General features: G+C 38.7%; 1 protein-coding gene across 2 annotated transcripts in view; it reads left to right on the top strand.

Moving 5' to 3' along the window:
- LOC306886478 (uncharacterized protein) overlaps positions 1–14189 on the top strand; it is a 51273-nt gene that overhangs the window by 11747 nt on the left and 25337 nt on the right. The window contains exon 2 of one of the 2 annotated variants that reach the window (XM_079443596.1): positions 11673–11820. In XM_079443596.1, coding sequence (XP_079299722.1) covers positions 11673–11820 — 148 coding nt within the window. Of the gene's footprint in view, positions 1–11672; positions 11821–13696; positions 14131–14189 lie in introns of those variants that run through there. The other variant, XM_079443597.1, reaches the window with a different exon arrangement.

Here is a 14189-nt window from a genome sequence, read left to right as displayed (position 1 = left end):
TTATTTATTATTTTGACTGAAGTCCCATTCGTTTACATGAAGAGGGAGGGTTTTTGACCTGTACTGCAGCCAGCCACCAGGGGGCAATCAAAGAGCCCGCAGCTTCACTTTTAAGGACGAGTGAGACACCCGGGTCCGATTCGTCATGGACCCAGATAAACCCCGCCCCCGGGAACACGCATCAAAGGGGGCGAGGCCATGCTGCGCTGCTTTAGAGAAGAGGAAGAAAACTAGGGGTACACATAAAAATCTATTCATATATGAGTCTTCCAAGGATTCTAATGGATTTTGAAAGTTTCAAAATCATGTTTTAAAGCAGCGGTTCTTAATACTGTTCCTCACGTCGCCCTGCATCTCTCCCTCTCTCTCATTCGGATCGTCAGATCAGCTCCAACAAACATTTATTTATACACATTTTCACAGCTATAAGAAGCGTTATGCATGGTTGCGTCCCAAGCGTTATACATGCGTGCGATTGCCGTGCTGTATTAAGGCTTTAATCAGGATAAAACCATATATTAAAAGCAAACAGAAGCAGTAGTACTTACAAATAACAACCAACAACAAACAAAAAAAACATACAATTAAAAGCCATGCTTGCACAGGTTCTGCGCGATCCTCTTCAATAATATCCTCTGCATCTCATTCGGGCTCAAATTGAGAAGCAATATAGACAACATCATTGTTTACAATACAACCGGAGAGGAGCGTCTCGCTGCAGCCCACAAGATCCAGGGGGCGTGGTTGGATCCAGATCCAACTCCTCCCACTTTACATATACCTAAACGTACCCATCTCCATCCCCTGATTCCTAAACCCACCCATCTCCACCCCTAAACCTACCAATCTCCACCCCCCTAGATGTGGATCCAACCACGCCCCCTGGATCTTGTGGACTGCAGCGAGCCCTACTTGGCACATGCCGCTGAGCTGAGGGCCGGGATGTTCTTCTTCGATTTTATGGCGGGTAGCACCAATATTAAGGTGCATTATCGCCACCTACTCTATTGGAGTGTGGACCAGAGTTTACCCATTTCATTTGAAAAGAAAAATGGGGTGGGACGTTCAGACGCGCAGTAGAGGAGGTTTAACCAATCACAACACACTGGGTCACCTAACCAATCAGAGCCCATTACGTATTTTATTTCTTTATTATAAATACATTTTATTAAATATATATGCAAATTCTTTATGTAGATGCTTTCCTTGGTATCAGTAGCCAATAACAGGTAGAGTTAACAAATGCTTGGAAAGTATTTCACCAAATACATATTCACTGATGTTATATAATGACATTCTCTTCTTTCCTCTTATTTCTTCCCTCTATTTCTGTCTCCATCAGAAGCTCTTTGTCATGGCCTTCATTTGTTTGTGATGACAGGTGAATCAGTTTACAGTCTATTACGTAAATAATATCATGGCTTTACATCTGCCAGAGGAAGTTTACATTTAACAAGCCTCTTCACTTCATTACCTCACAAAAATATTTCTGTCTTTGGGACAATAATCATTTAAAAAGAAAAATTGATTCAGTGTTTTCAAAATAAGGTGTGAAACCGACCAGGCCACATTGTTTTAAAACTGTCACCATATTTAGTGTGACCTTTGAGTGTGTGGGTGTGGGTGTGGGTGTGTGAGTGTAAAATGAAATCATCCTGAAAGGTTATGGGAGCTTCAGATCATTCTGTTCAATGGAAGCCCAAGATAAAAATTAAAGCTGCCAGCAGCGATGAAAGGGCCCTCGCACCCGGGCTCACCATAACGTGGCCATAGGAAAACAGGGAACAGTTGGCAATATGCTTTTAAAGTGGTAAATATAGGAGGAATATGTCAAAGTCATTTATATGTGCCAAATTTACTTATGTCAGCAGGAGGCGCTATGATTATAACTGAATATTGGCATGTAGATGTCTTCAAGCCAGGACTCCTACCAAACATGTGAAGTCTGGGGCAGATTGGGCATTGTATACATGACTTACAACTACTTCCTATTTCATAGTATTAATAGCATGCTTTAGCAATTAGTAAGTGTTGCTAGAATGTTTGAGCATGTTTCTAACATGTTTAACACACAATGTCATATTTTACTGTGTTGCTAATAGTGCATCACAGTGTTAAACACCACTTCCTGTTGCCATTAGGTGGCGCTATAACTATAACCGAATATGAGCAAGTAGGTGTGTTCAGGACAGGACTCTCATAAAACATGTGAAGTTTGAGGCAGATTGGCCATTGTATGCATGAGTAACAACAACTTCCTGTTTGATGGCGTTAATAGCATGCTTTAGCACTTATGGCGCTTTTCCACTGCATGGTACAGAACGGTACGATTCAGTACAGCTCACTTTTGGGGGGTTTTCCACTGGGTGGAAACAGTACCTGGAACTTTTTTTAGTACCACCTCGGCCCGGGGTTCCAAGCGAGCCGTACTGTTACCAAAACATGATGTATAAACTCTGCTGATCACTGATTGGTCGGAGAAAATCGTCACTGCCTGCGTCATTGAACTTTTGGCATGAGAACCGCTAGATTTAAATTACCACAGCCGGCGAAGGATCGAACGCAACTGTTTTGAATGAGTGCACCTTTTTTAACAACCAAAAATGGCTGTTTCGTTGTCTGTTAAGGAGGTACAGACGATCCTCTCATTGATAGCTGAGGAGGGGATCCAGCAAGAGCGTGATGGAGCGACGCGGAATTAAAACGTTTTTCAGGAGTCACGGCAGTAGAGGCGGCGCAACTATAATGACACGTGAATAATCCTGCCCACTCTAAAGCGGTACTAAACTGCAGTGGAAAAACAAACCGAGCCGAACTGAGCCGTGTCGTGTCGTGCCGTTCTGAACCGTGTCGAGCCGAGTAGTACCACGCAGTGGAAAAGCGCCATTAGTAAGTGTTGCTAGCATGTTTGAGCATGTTCCTAACATGTTTAGCACACAATGTCATATTTTACTGTGTTGCTAATAGTACATCACAGTGTTAAACATGTCACTTCCTATTGACAGTAGGAGGCGCTATCACTATAACTGAATGTTGGCATGTAGACGTGTTCAGGACAGGACTCTCATCAAACATGTTAAGTTTCGGGCAGATTGGATTATGCATGTCTGAGTTACTTCCTGTTTCACTGCATTAATAACATGCTTTAACACTTAGCTAAGTGTTGTTAGCATGTTTTAGGAAGTTTGTTGCATGTTGCCAGCCTATTTAACACTTGCTGACAAGTGTAGGAGTCCATAACGGTGTTAAAGATGTCACTTCCTGTTGCCAGCAGGTGGCGCTATGACTATAACTGAATATGGGCATGGGTATGTGTTCAGGACTGAACTATCAAACGTGTGAAGTCTGGAGCAGATCGGACATTGCTTGCCTGAGTTACAGCAACTTCCTGTTTCATGGCGAAACATCAAACTTTGTCAGACCGTCAGAGACAAGCCCCTTGACGAAAACTCAAGATCTTCGCAATTTAGCATTGCAAAGGCCTTATGATTACACTTATGATCCGATAAAAACTGTAGGAGGAGTTCGTCAAAGTACAAGTCCAGGAAATTGCAAAAATCGTACAGGAAATTCAAAATAACGTACTTCCTGTTGGGTTTTGGATTTTGTTCCAAGATACTTTTTTGTAGGTAATGGTGTGTTACACGTGTGTACCGATTTTCGTGCATGTAGGTAAAACGTAACTCAAGGCACACACTTTTGAAATTTTATAAGTGGCGCTATCGAGCCATTTTGCTACACCCACTTCTGAAACCCATATCAGAAGTAAATTTTCGCCAGTTCTGACCCATGTGCAAAGTTTCATGAGTTTTGGGGCATGTTTAGGCCCTCAAAAATGCGATTCACTTTGGAGAAGAATAAACAGAGCAATTCCAATAGGGCCCTCACACCATCGGTGCTCAGGCCCTAACAAGGGTGAGACCTTTTGGTCTCATTACTGCTCTTTAGAACAGTGTTAATTTTGGCAGGCCTTTTTGATTTAGTCTTAGTCTTTATCTTGAGACGAAAATGCTTAATAGTCTTAGTCACATTTTAGTCATTTGAGTCTTTCATAGTTTTAGTCAAGTTTTAGTCATTACTTTTAGTCAAACTGCAGTTACCAACATTTATTTTGGAAGCTATTTTATATGTAGTATTCAAACAAAAATAGTCATCAATTCTTCTCTCTTTAGACCGAATCAATTAAGCTTAGTTATGAGAAATTTGAATCAAGGATTGAATTTGGAAAAACTGGAATACATTTTCATTTTTTGGTAGAGATATAAATTAAACTCATTTTTCAGATACAGTTGGCTTACTTAACAAGTATACATTTATTTAACATCTTTTGTTGGTTAACATTTATGACATAATTAGGAATGCTGTCCATTTAAGACGGAAGGTATGTATGTAATAGCCTATTGACATACATTCAGTTTTCACCCACCTGTTTAAGCTCACTTAAACCATAACGGACTGTATTTCCGTGAGATACTCTACATGAGAGACATTTGGACTGCTGTGTGTGTAAGTGAGAACTGAGAACTGATCGCGCGCTGTATGAGAACTGAAGAAGTGGAGCGCGCGCGAGAGAGAGCACTTCTATCAGCGCGTTTCCACCTATCGCACCTTCACTGACTTTAAGTTAATCGACAATGAATTGTGACTCCCGGGAAAAACAGGACGTCTGGTCACCCACTCCCTAACACTTCGGGTGCTGAGGCCATTGTTTCAGATCGCTAGTTCGTGTTTTGGTAGTCTATCCGTCCACTGCGGCTGCCATACTGAGACTAGATAGGCAAACGCACCTTATCCAATGACAGAGACGCACATTTTGAAAGACAAGGCAGTTAACTTAGCCTATAGGATGTATTTTGAATGTCCGGTAGTCCTCAAATAACATTTTAGTCCCGTCTAGTCTTGTTAACGAAGATGTGGCATAAATTTTGTCATAGTTTTTATCATCAGATATTAGTTTTAGCTCGTCAACGTCTCGTCTTAGTCACAGAAAAAAGATGAATATTGTTGATGAATATTTTTCGTCGTCGTCTTCGTCAACGAAATTAACACTGCTTTTGAAACACAAAATAGCCCTAGTGGTAACTCAGCATCTCCCATTGTGAATCTAGTGATTCAGAGTCGCCTGTTATGATGCAATGCTTTAATGCTGTTTTCCAAAAACATTCTTATGTACACTCCTGCTGTTATTCAAGAAAAACAACCACGGTCTAAAAATGTGTTTAAAGTTTTTGCAGCACCTGCCAATACTGAGTGAATTTAAGAAAACTTTAATAAATGTGTAATAATTTTTAATTATTTCATGTCACCTGTTGTTTTTCCATGCATGACTTTCCACATCCTGTATCCTGAATTTCAGGAATGCACTGGAAGTGTTTGACACTGAATGCGATGTGTGTTCTGTTTTATGTGATGAAGGGGTGTGGCTCTGCTAATACTGTGTGCAACAGCTCATCATGTGTAATTTGTCTCATTCTTGTGTATTCAGTTGTTTAGACACCTGTACCATGATGCCAAAAGATGCATCAGATGAGTCTCTGGTCACATTTATTGTTCCTAGTTATATTTAACTATGATCTCGTTTATTTTAAAGGAAAAATTCACCCAAATGAAAATAATTTATTCACCTTCATGTCTTTCCAAATCAATATTTTAAATTTTTTTCCATGTAACACAAATTAAGTAAAGAATAATAAATTATAGAGTTTGTCCATATAACGAATGTGAAATGGGATTTGTCATCCAAAAAAGCAACATAAAAGCTGTCATTTAAATGACTTGAATGGCATTGAATGCCTTTTGATCTGTTCCTTACATAGAGACATTGTATAGTTTGGAATATATTGCATGAGACATGTGGACAACATTTATGCTACCTTTATAGTATTTTTTGACATTTTAAAGTTTAACATCTTGGCTCTCCATCTACTTTTCATAAAAATGACACATATTGGCCGGTGCATTTCTCCTTTATATTCCACAGAAGAAAGAAAGCTGTAAGTTCAGGAACAACTTTAGAGTGAGTAAATAATGACACGAGTGTAATTTTTTGGTGAACTGTCCCTTTAAATGCTGTATTCTGGATTTGTGCTAGTCTTTAATAAGCATGAAGCATTGCAGAATATTGCTTTATAAGAGAGTCAAAAATAAGCTGGCGTGTTTATGTAGTAATTTCAGACACAACCATAACAGAAGACATAGAGAACAAAAGGCACACTCTCAGATGAATGTAAACATGAACATAAAATGTGGACCTTGTACACACAAAGGCATTGGGTTTCATTGTGCGCACATTCACACAGAAAACCCTTTTATACACATGACCTGGACACACACACACTCTTATTATGGCAAGAAACTGATGCAGCACTGACTATTTTCCATGTCTTTGGGGGTGGTCAGAAAGCGTGTGGATTTGGGTCAGAATGTCAGTGTTATGTAACAGTTAGGTGTGGCCCAATGCTCCTGATGGAGCAGCGGTCTTAGTAAGAGCAGCCTCTGCTGTGGATCTTAGTCGTAGTACAAAGCTCTCACAAATATTTGCTTGCTTGCTTGAAAGTACCCTCTCAAATACATTCTCCTAAAACTTAAAGCCCTTTAATTATAGATTTACAGTCCATTTTTATCGTTTCAATGTCCTGTTAGTGAATTCTTTTCCTCTAAAGTTTATGAATTATACTAGGTGATCCGAACCGCTCTCATGTCAGTTGGAAGTAACTGATCCTTTTTTTCTCATTTGCATATTAGTGATAATCTTCCAAAACACCAAAACTAAGCCTGGTTTATTTTTGTTTATCTGAATTTTAAAAATGTCATCAGTAGAAAATACAGATTTTATTTTTTGCTCCTTTTAAAAAAAATATATATTTATTGATTTTAAGTTTATATATCAAAAACAACTTGTTATAACGACACACTTATAACTTATAACATAAACACAAGAAAAAATATTATTGTTTATTAAAATTATTTAATTTCGGTTTAAGCCTTAGTAACTTGGTGCTTTTGTCATTTTATGAGTTTTATTTATTTAGCTTTATTTTTATCTGTTTTAGACATTTTAGTAATTCAGCTTTATAATTTTATTTCAGTTTGTTGCCAAGACAACATTTCTCATTTCTGTTTAAAGTGCCCTTATTATGGGTCCCCAATAACAGGTTGATACGCATGCAAGGTCAAAAAACACTTTCGTTGTCTTATAATATGCATTTATTTTTACCTTACTTGCTCAAGGATTCCCAAACAATTCGCTCAACGATTAATTTTTCCAAACCCCTCCAATCATCTAATCTGCAGTGATAGGTCCGATAAAGCGAGGAGCGTCTTGATGCAGCCCACAAGATCCAGGGGGCATGGTTGGATCCATATCCAACTCCTCCCACCTTACATATACCTAAACCTACCCATCTCCATCCCCTGATCCCTAAACCCATCCCATCTCTACCCCTAAACCTACCCATCTCCATCCCCTGATCCCTAAACCCATCCCATCTCCACCCCTAAACCTACCCATCTCCATCCCCTGATCCCTAAACCCATCCCATCTCCACCCCTAAACCTACCCATCTCCATCCCCTGATCCCTAAACCCATCCCATCTCTACCCCTAAACCTACCCATCTCCATCCCCTGATCCCTAAACCCATCCCATCTCCACCCCTAAACCTACCCATCTCCATCCCCTGATCCCTAAACCCATCCCATCTCTACCCGTAAACCTACCCATCTCCATCCCCTGATCCCTAAACCCATCCCATCTCTACCCGTAAACCTACCCATCTCCATCCCCTGATCCCTAAACCCATCCCATCTCTACCCCTAAACCTACCCATCTCCATCCCCTGATCCCTAAACCCATCCCATCTCCACCCCTAAACCTACCCATCTCCATCCCCTGATCCCTAAACCCATCCCATCTCCACCCCTAAACCTACCCATCTCCATCCCCTGATCCCTAAACCCATCCCATCTCCACCCCTAAACCTACCCATCTCCATCCCCTGATCCCTAAACCCATCCCATCTCCACCCCTAAACCTACCCATCTCCATCCCCTGATCCCTAAACCCATCCCATCTCCACCCCTAAACCTACCAATCTCCATCCCCTGATCCCTAAACCCATCCCATCTCCACCCCTAAACCTACCCATCTCCATCCCCTGATCCCTAAACCCATCCCATCTCCACCCCTAAACCTACCCATCTCCATCCCCTGATCCCTAAACCCATCCCATCTCTACCCCTAAACCTACCCATCTCCATCCCCTGATCCCTAAACCCATCCCATCTCCACCCCTAAACCTACCAATCTCCACCCCCCTAGATGTGGATCCAACCACACCCCCTGGATCTTGAGGACTGCAGCAAGCCCTACTTGGATAAAGCAGCGTTTGTGAGCGCAGTGCTGCTTTGTGTACAACGTTACAGGGAAACAGCTATTTTACCGCTCCAAAAGCGGCACCTAGTGGCAAAGAATGAATTTGCATTTTCACTCAGACCAACTAAAAAACTAAAACAAGTGGGCGGGCAATATGCTAATGTTTCATGTTGACATCAACATGAAACAGGCTTGGGATTCATTTTGAAAATGACTCGTTTCAATGATTCAGAGTCATCTCTTTCTTTTGAGAGACAATAACTTTATACACGGTGCACTTTCAGATTTAAAACTTTGCAGGATGTTTTTATTCACTTAGAGCTGTGTTACACTGCATGAAAGGTAATTTTCAAAAATCCATAATAGGGCCACTTTAAGTTTTCAAAGCTTTCCATCTAATATTTCTATTTTATTTCAGCTTAATGTCAATTAACATATATTATTTTTTTAACATTTTTATTTTCAGTTTTGCCTACTTAAAAACACTGGCAGATCTCCATGCTCATTGGAAAGATTGCTAGAGCAGTAATGGAGATTTGTTATATTTGAATGTGAGACTGAAAAACAGTGCTTGAACAGTTCAGTTTGGTTGCAGCGTTTATCAGTTATTCACAGAGACTATTGTGTACAGTATGTATTATTGATGGGTGTGCACAGAATCAGCAGCATAATTCCACAGAAAGCGCAACAGATTTCCAGAGATTCAGATGTCTGTCATTCAAAGCTCTGCCACTCCTGCATTTATTAAATATTTTATCTAAATGACAAATGATCTCTTCTGTTATTTAGGACAAACACTGACTAGACACATGTGACGTGCTCTGATGTGATTGGTTGGGTGCTTGCGTTATTCAGTAAGAAGTAAATAACAAAATTATACTTTTAACAAGACATACGAGTGAACAGATCGTGTTTTTATGACACATAATCAAAATTGTATACTGTATGTGACAGGTCAACACACATTATATTATTAGTCACATACATTGGAACCCAGGTGAGTCAGGTGAAGATAAGCTACTGTAGATCAGCAATTCCTGTCTAGTGAATTTGAGTCACAGTAACACTATTTTGGATATTTCAAAATTGGATGCATTACATTCAGAATCTGTGTCATCCTGTACGGATTGCTTGTTGACTGAAAAGATAGAAAATTGACACTGCTGTTCATCACGTAAAAAATAAACGAATTCAGAATTCACTGAAATGACTCCTCACTGATATCTGTAAATGACTCAAAGTCTTGAACTGGATATGAGTTTATTCAGATTAAATATGAAAATCCACAGGTTGTCAGGTTGTTTGCTTTAGCATCCATAGCCCTGAGATCAAGGCTTCCCTTACTAACACACATGCAAGATCGTGTATTTCTGCTTTTGCCCAGAGGGCTCAAACAGTCAGAGAGGAAACTGAAGTTTTAACCCTTTTCCAGCCTTAGCAAAACAGATGGGTGCCAGTAACAATATGAAGGATGGTTTAATAAAATATTCCTGAAAAGTCTAAACCTAACATAGTTTGTCAAATACTAGCAGGAAGAAGCAGGGCTGTTGGATTGTATTAAGAAACCAGAATATCAGTAGCCATTTATTGAATGCGACACCCAAACAGTTTAACTCATGTGAACTCTTTCGATGTGACGAGTCAAGCGTGAACACTGGATTGTGGTCAAACCCACCCAGCTGATCAGACACGCTGCAGGCAGAAGATCTGAGGCCCTCGCTTCAGAACCTGTCAAAGAACATTTTTGTCATTTCCCCTGAATGGCGTTCAAGGTGTTTATGTTGTAAAGTGTCTTTATGAAGTCTGCAAAGCCATTTGGATTAAATTTGACGACTAAAATTAAATAGATTTTTTCAAAGGCTGCATGTTCTGTAGAAAAAGGATGCGTACAAACCATTTATGCACCTCCCTTGTATTTCTAACAGTGAAATAAAAAAACATTTAATCATTAATCATTTGATCTTTTTTTGCATAATGAGTCACAGAAAATGTCTCGCAGAATGACTGTATGGTGATTCCCAAAGCTTTTTTTTCGGTGGCGGTGAGGTGTGCCATATCCCACACAAGATTCATTCTGCAAGTGAAGACAAACACTAAGGAAAGAAAAAGGAAGTAGCAGCAAAACTAATCTCAGACTGCTCCCTGGTGGTTACATGTTGCAACAATTCAATTGCGCAATAGTTAACTGGAACAATACCTAGAGAAGATTCCGAGTTTGCACGGAATGGAGAAATCTTTTGTTAGGACAGTTTTTATTGTTTTTTTTTAAATGAAACTTTCCAAGTGCACACACACAGCAGTGAGTAGTGAACAAACACACATACACACTGTGAACACACACCTGGAGCAGTGGGATGCCATTGGAGCAGTTGGGGGTTCGCTGCCTTGCTCAAGGGTCTCACCTCAGTCGTGGTATTGAAGCTGGAGGAGCGTTGTACATTCACTCCCCCTGCCGGTACGTAGACTCAAACCCGTGACCTTTGGGTTAAGAGTCCGACTCTCTAACCATTAGGCCACAACTGCCCCCCTCCCCTTTTTTTAAATATTTTATTTTAAAGGAAAGGACTTGTCCTGTTGCTGCCCTGAACTTGATATTTATTCTGAACCTGAAAACATGACACCGCATTATTTTATTTATTATTTAAAATACATTCACTTAATTCATTTGAACATTTATTATGTGCTGTTTTTATATTTCTGAATATATTTCTGTGTAACCTGTGGCACATTTAATTACTCTTAAAAGTAAAAAAAAAAATATTTATTATATTAGCTATATTATCTCACATTTTTTGGCATTTTTTCCCCCTTTGAATTCTGAGTTAAATCATGCAAGTTATTTTCCTGAATTCCGAGTTTACATCTTGCAGTTCTGTTATAGGAAAACAGAAAATAAAAAAAGGTATTGTGACTTTTTATTTCAAAATTCTGATCCTTTTTCTTGCAATTGCAAGATTATAATTCCCAATTTGGACTTTTCTTTATATCACACAGTTCTGAGAAAAAAAAGATGCACTCAGAATTGTCAGAAAATGTCAAAAATTGTGAGATCGCAACTACCTTTTTTAAATCCTGTGACGGAAACAAGCTTCCATAAAAATGTAGAGGTGGATTTAGTGGTGAAGCTTCTTTTAACTGCATTGATCCTCTGAAAAGGATGTGTCAAGATAATAGAGAAAAACAAAATACAATCTTGTGCAGTCTTTTGCACTGATGCTTTTCTTCTCCATTGCAAACTAGGGCATCTGGGAGTCAGTCCTCTTTCAGACTACAGTAACAATTGGTTCTCTGTTTCGCAGGAGTTTTGATCAGGTGAGCATCCAAACAGAGGACTATGTGATGACCGACACCTGCCCCACCCCTGTTCGCTCTCGGTCTAGTTCTACGCCAAGTCTGGATCTCGCATCACTTCAAGATCTATCTTCTCCCAAACGCAAACACAGGAAGGTAGGTGGAACTGTTCTGATCCAGGTGACTCTGTCTGTCTCTGTTTGACTGTGGATCTTGTGGAGTGAACATGATATGGACATCACATGGGTGATGCACCTTTTAATCCTTAAAAACCTGTATTTAAAACATAAAATACAGGTATTAAATTTCTCTTTACTTCGTCAATTTCCTGTTAAACGAAAAGAACACACTGATCTTAATTACATGACTAAAGTTTACTGTAAGGAAGAGGAAGTAGACTGTATTTCCTATGCAGAGACTAATTTGCTTTAGCCTTGGGCAGCTGCTGCTCTACTTTCATCAGAGGATCAGATTACAGTAGTCACAGCTCTCTGTACAACAAGGCAAACACTAACAGACGCTGAATCTGTCTGAAATAAATTCTGTTCTTTGTGGTCCTTTTTTTAATCCTGCACAGATGTTTTTTGTGGAAAAGTCTCATTGGTCGAATGGTGTGTTCTGTAAACTGTTTCTTGTGCTATGGTTTAACTTATTACATGAAAATACTTGTGAATAACTGGTGAAGAAACACCCTAAATGTGTTAGATATACTTTTTTATAATCATTTTGTTTATAGCAAAATATATAAAGTTATTTATATTCATTTGACCGATTAACTGATCTGTTTCAGTTCCATAAACGTCTAGTTAACAGTAACTTCAGTGTTGTGAACTCCTTAACAAGCCTGCAGAGGGCAGCACAGACAACAACTGAGTGAACAACAGCTTCAAAAACTAGTACTAGTACTGTCTTAACCACAATAAAAAGACCATTATACAGTAAAGCTTTAGTGTGTATGAACATTTAATTATGAAAATGTGGATATTAATACGATTTAAACATTGTATAATTAAATATGATATGTAATATGCATTAATATATAAATTATAATTAAATATTATACATATCAGCACAAAATCCTTTTATAAATTAGCAATATCATTATCACTCTTCCTTATACAAATGTATAAATTTTTAACTTAATTTATATTTTTTTGAAGTCATTTTGTCCTCACATGCATTCTGCTGTAATTTATGCAAGGTCCACTTTATTCATGTTGCTCATTACCTAAGCAATAGATCTGAAATGTTGGGTGTCTGTTATTAAAGATTTCCATAACTACAGTAGAAAATATAATTAGACTGCTCAGTTTGACCTTCTGAGTTGACAGAATGCTAAAGTCAAAGTCACACAATAGTTAAGTCAAACAAAGTCCTCAATAGCAGTCTTGAGGAGGGCTGGCCTTTCTGTTGTCCATAACAAAGCGAAATTCAAGGTTTTATTCCTCTATGGATAACCATGTTATACCAAACAAAGAACACACCTTCCCTTTTTAAAATATATTAGCAATAACTTATGGTTTATGTTTCCTGCTATTTAGAAAATTAATTTTGGTTCAATAAAGCATATATTGCTGAAAAGCATTAAGTATTATTTTTCAGTGTCATACTCAAGGCACAATGCATATGGAGCAAGATTGTGATCAACCAGACTGTGAAGTTAATGGCTCACACATACTTGGGACTGAACATGCAACTAAATGTAATAATGATACTAGAAATTTGATTTATTTTTATTTCATTTTATTCACTGTCAGCACTGGTGATATATATGTGAAAGAAGAAAGTTGACAATTGCAATAGAGAATTTAATTAAATGTAATCAGTAAAGTGATTAATTGTTATATCAGGTATTTTTGTTCATATTAAAACATGATATTTTTGTATTCTACTCAACTTCTAATTTATAATTTATTTAGACGTGACGTAATAAAGTTGCTTAGTAAAAATATAACTATTATAAGAAAATGTAATAATAATAAAAAATAAGTATTATTACTAGTTGTATTACTTGTCCTTATTAATGTCCAGTAGTCTGTGGGGAGAGTCACGCTGGAGAGAGGGGAAGGGTGTGGCGTTTGGTTGGATGTGGTCGATTTTCATACATTGACTGTGTGGATGAATAATGTTGTTTAACTTTGAATTGCACAACAGCTCTAAAGTGAGCTCGCTTGCATGTGGCATAACCTGCAGTGCTCCTGGACCGGCGCCACCAAAGTAAACAGAGCAAGATTTCGACTTCAAAAAGTTTTGACATTTTTCCGGCTCATGCAGTTTGCGACTGAACAGCGACTGAACGAGTAGACGGTCTGAATGCCGATTGTAATCGATGACCGAGCTGGATTAATGCGTTTTTATTGCTGTGAACTTTGGACTGCTTATAATGATTTCTGCGTCTTGATTTTGGTACATATGTAAAACAATAAGAGAGACAGACTCGATCCTGAATTCCAGCTGGATAAAATGGTGAGGATAATTATTTTTTAATATGTTAAGGGAAAGTATATGTGTTTTTTTCGCTGTTT

Source organism: Barbus barbus (genome assembly GCF_936440315.1).
Source record: "Barbus barbus genome assembly, chromosome: 20".
NCBI classification, from domain to species: Eukaryota; Metazoa; Chordata; class Actinopteri; order Cypriniformes; family Cyprinidae; genus Barbus; species Barbus barbus.
Note: the sequence above shows the minus strand (reverse complement) of the source record. Positions and strands in the feature narration are given on the sequence as shown.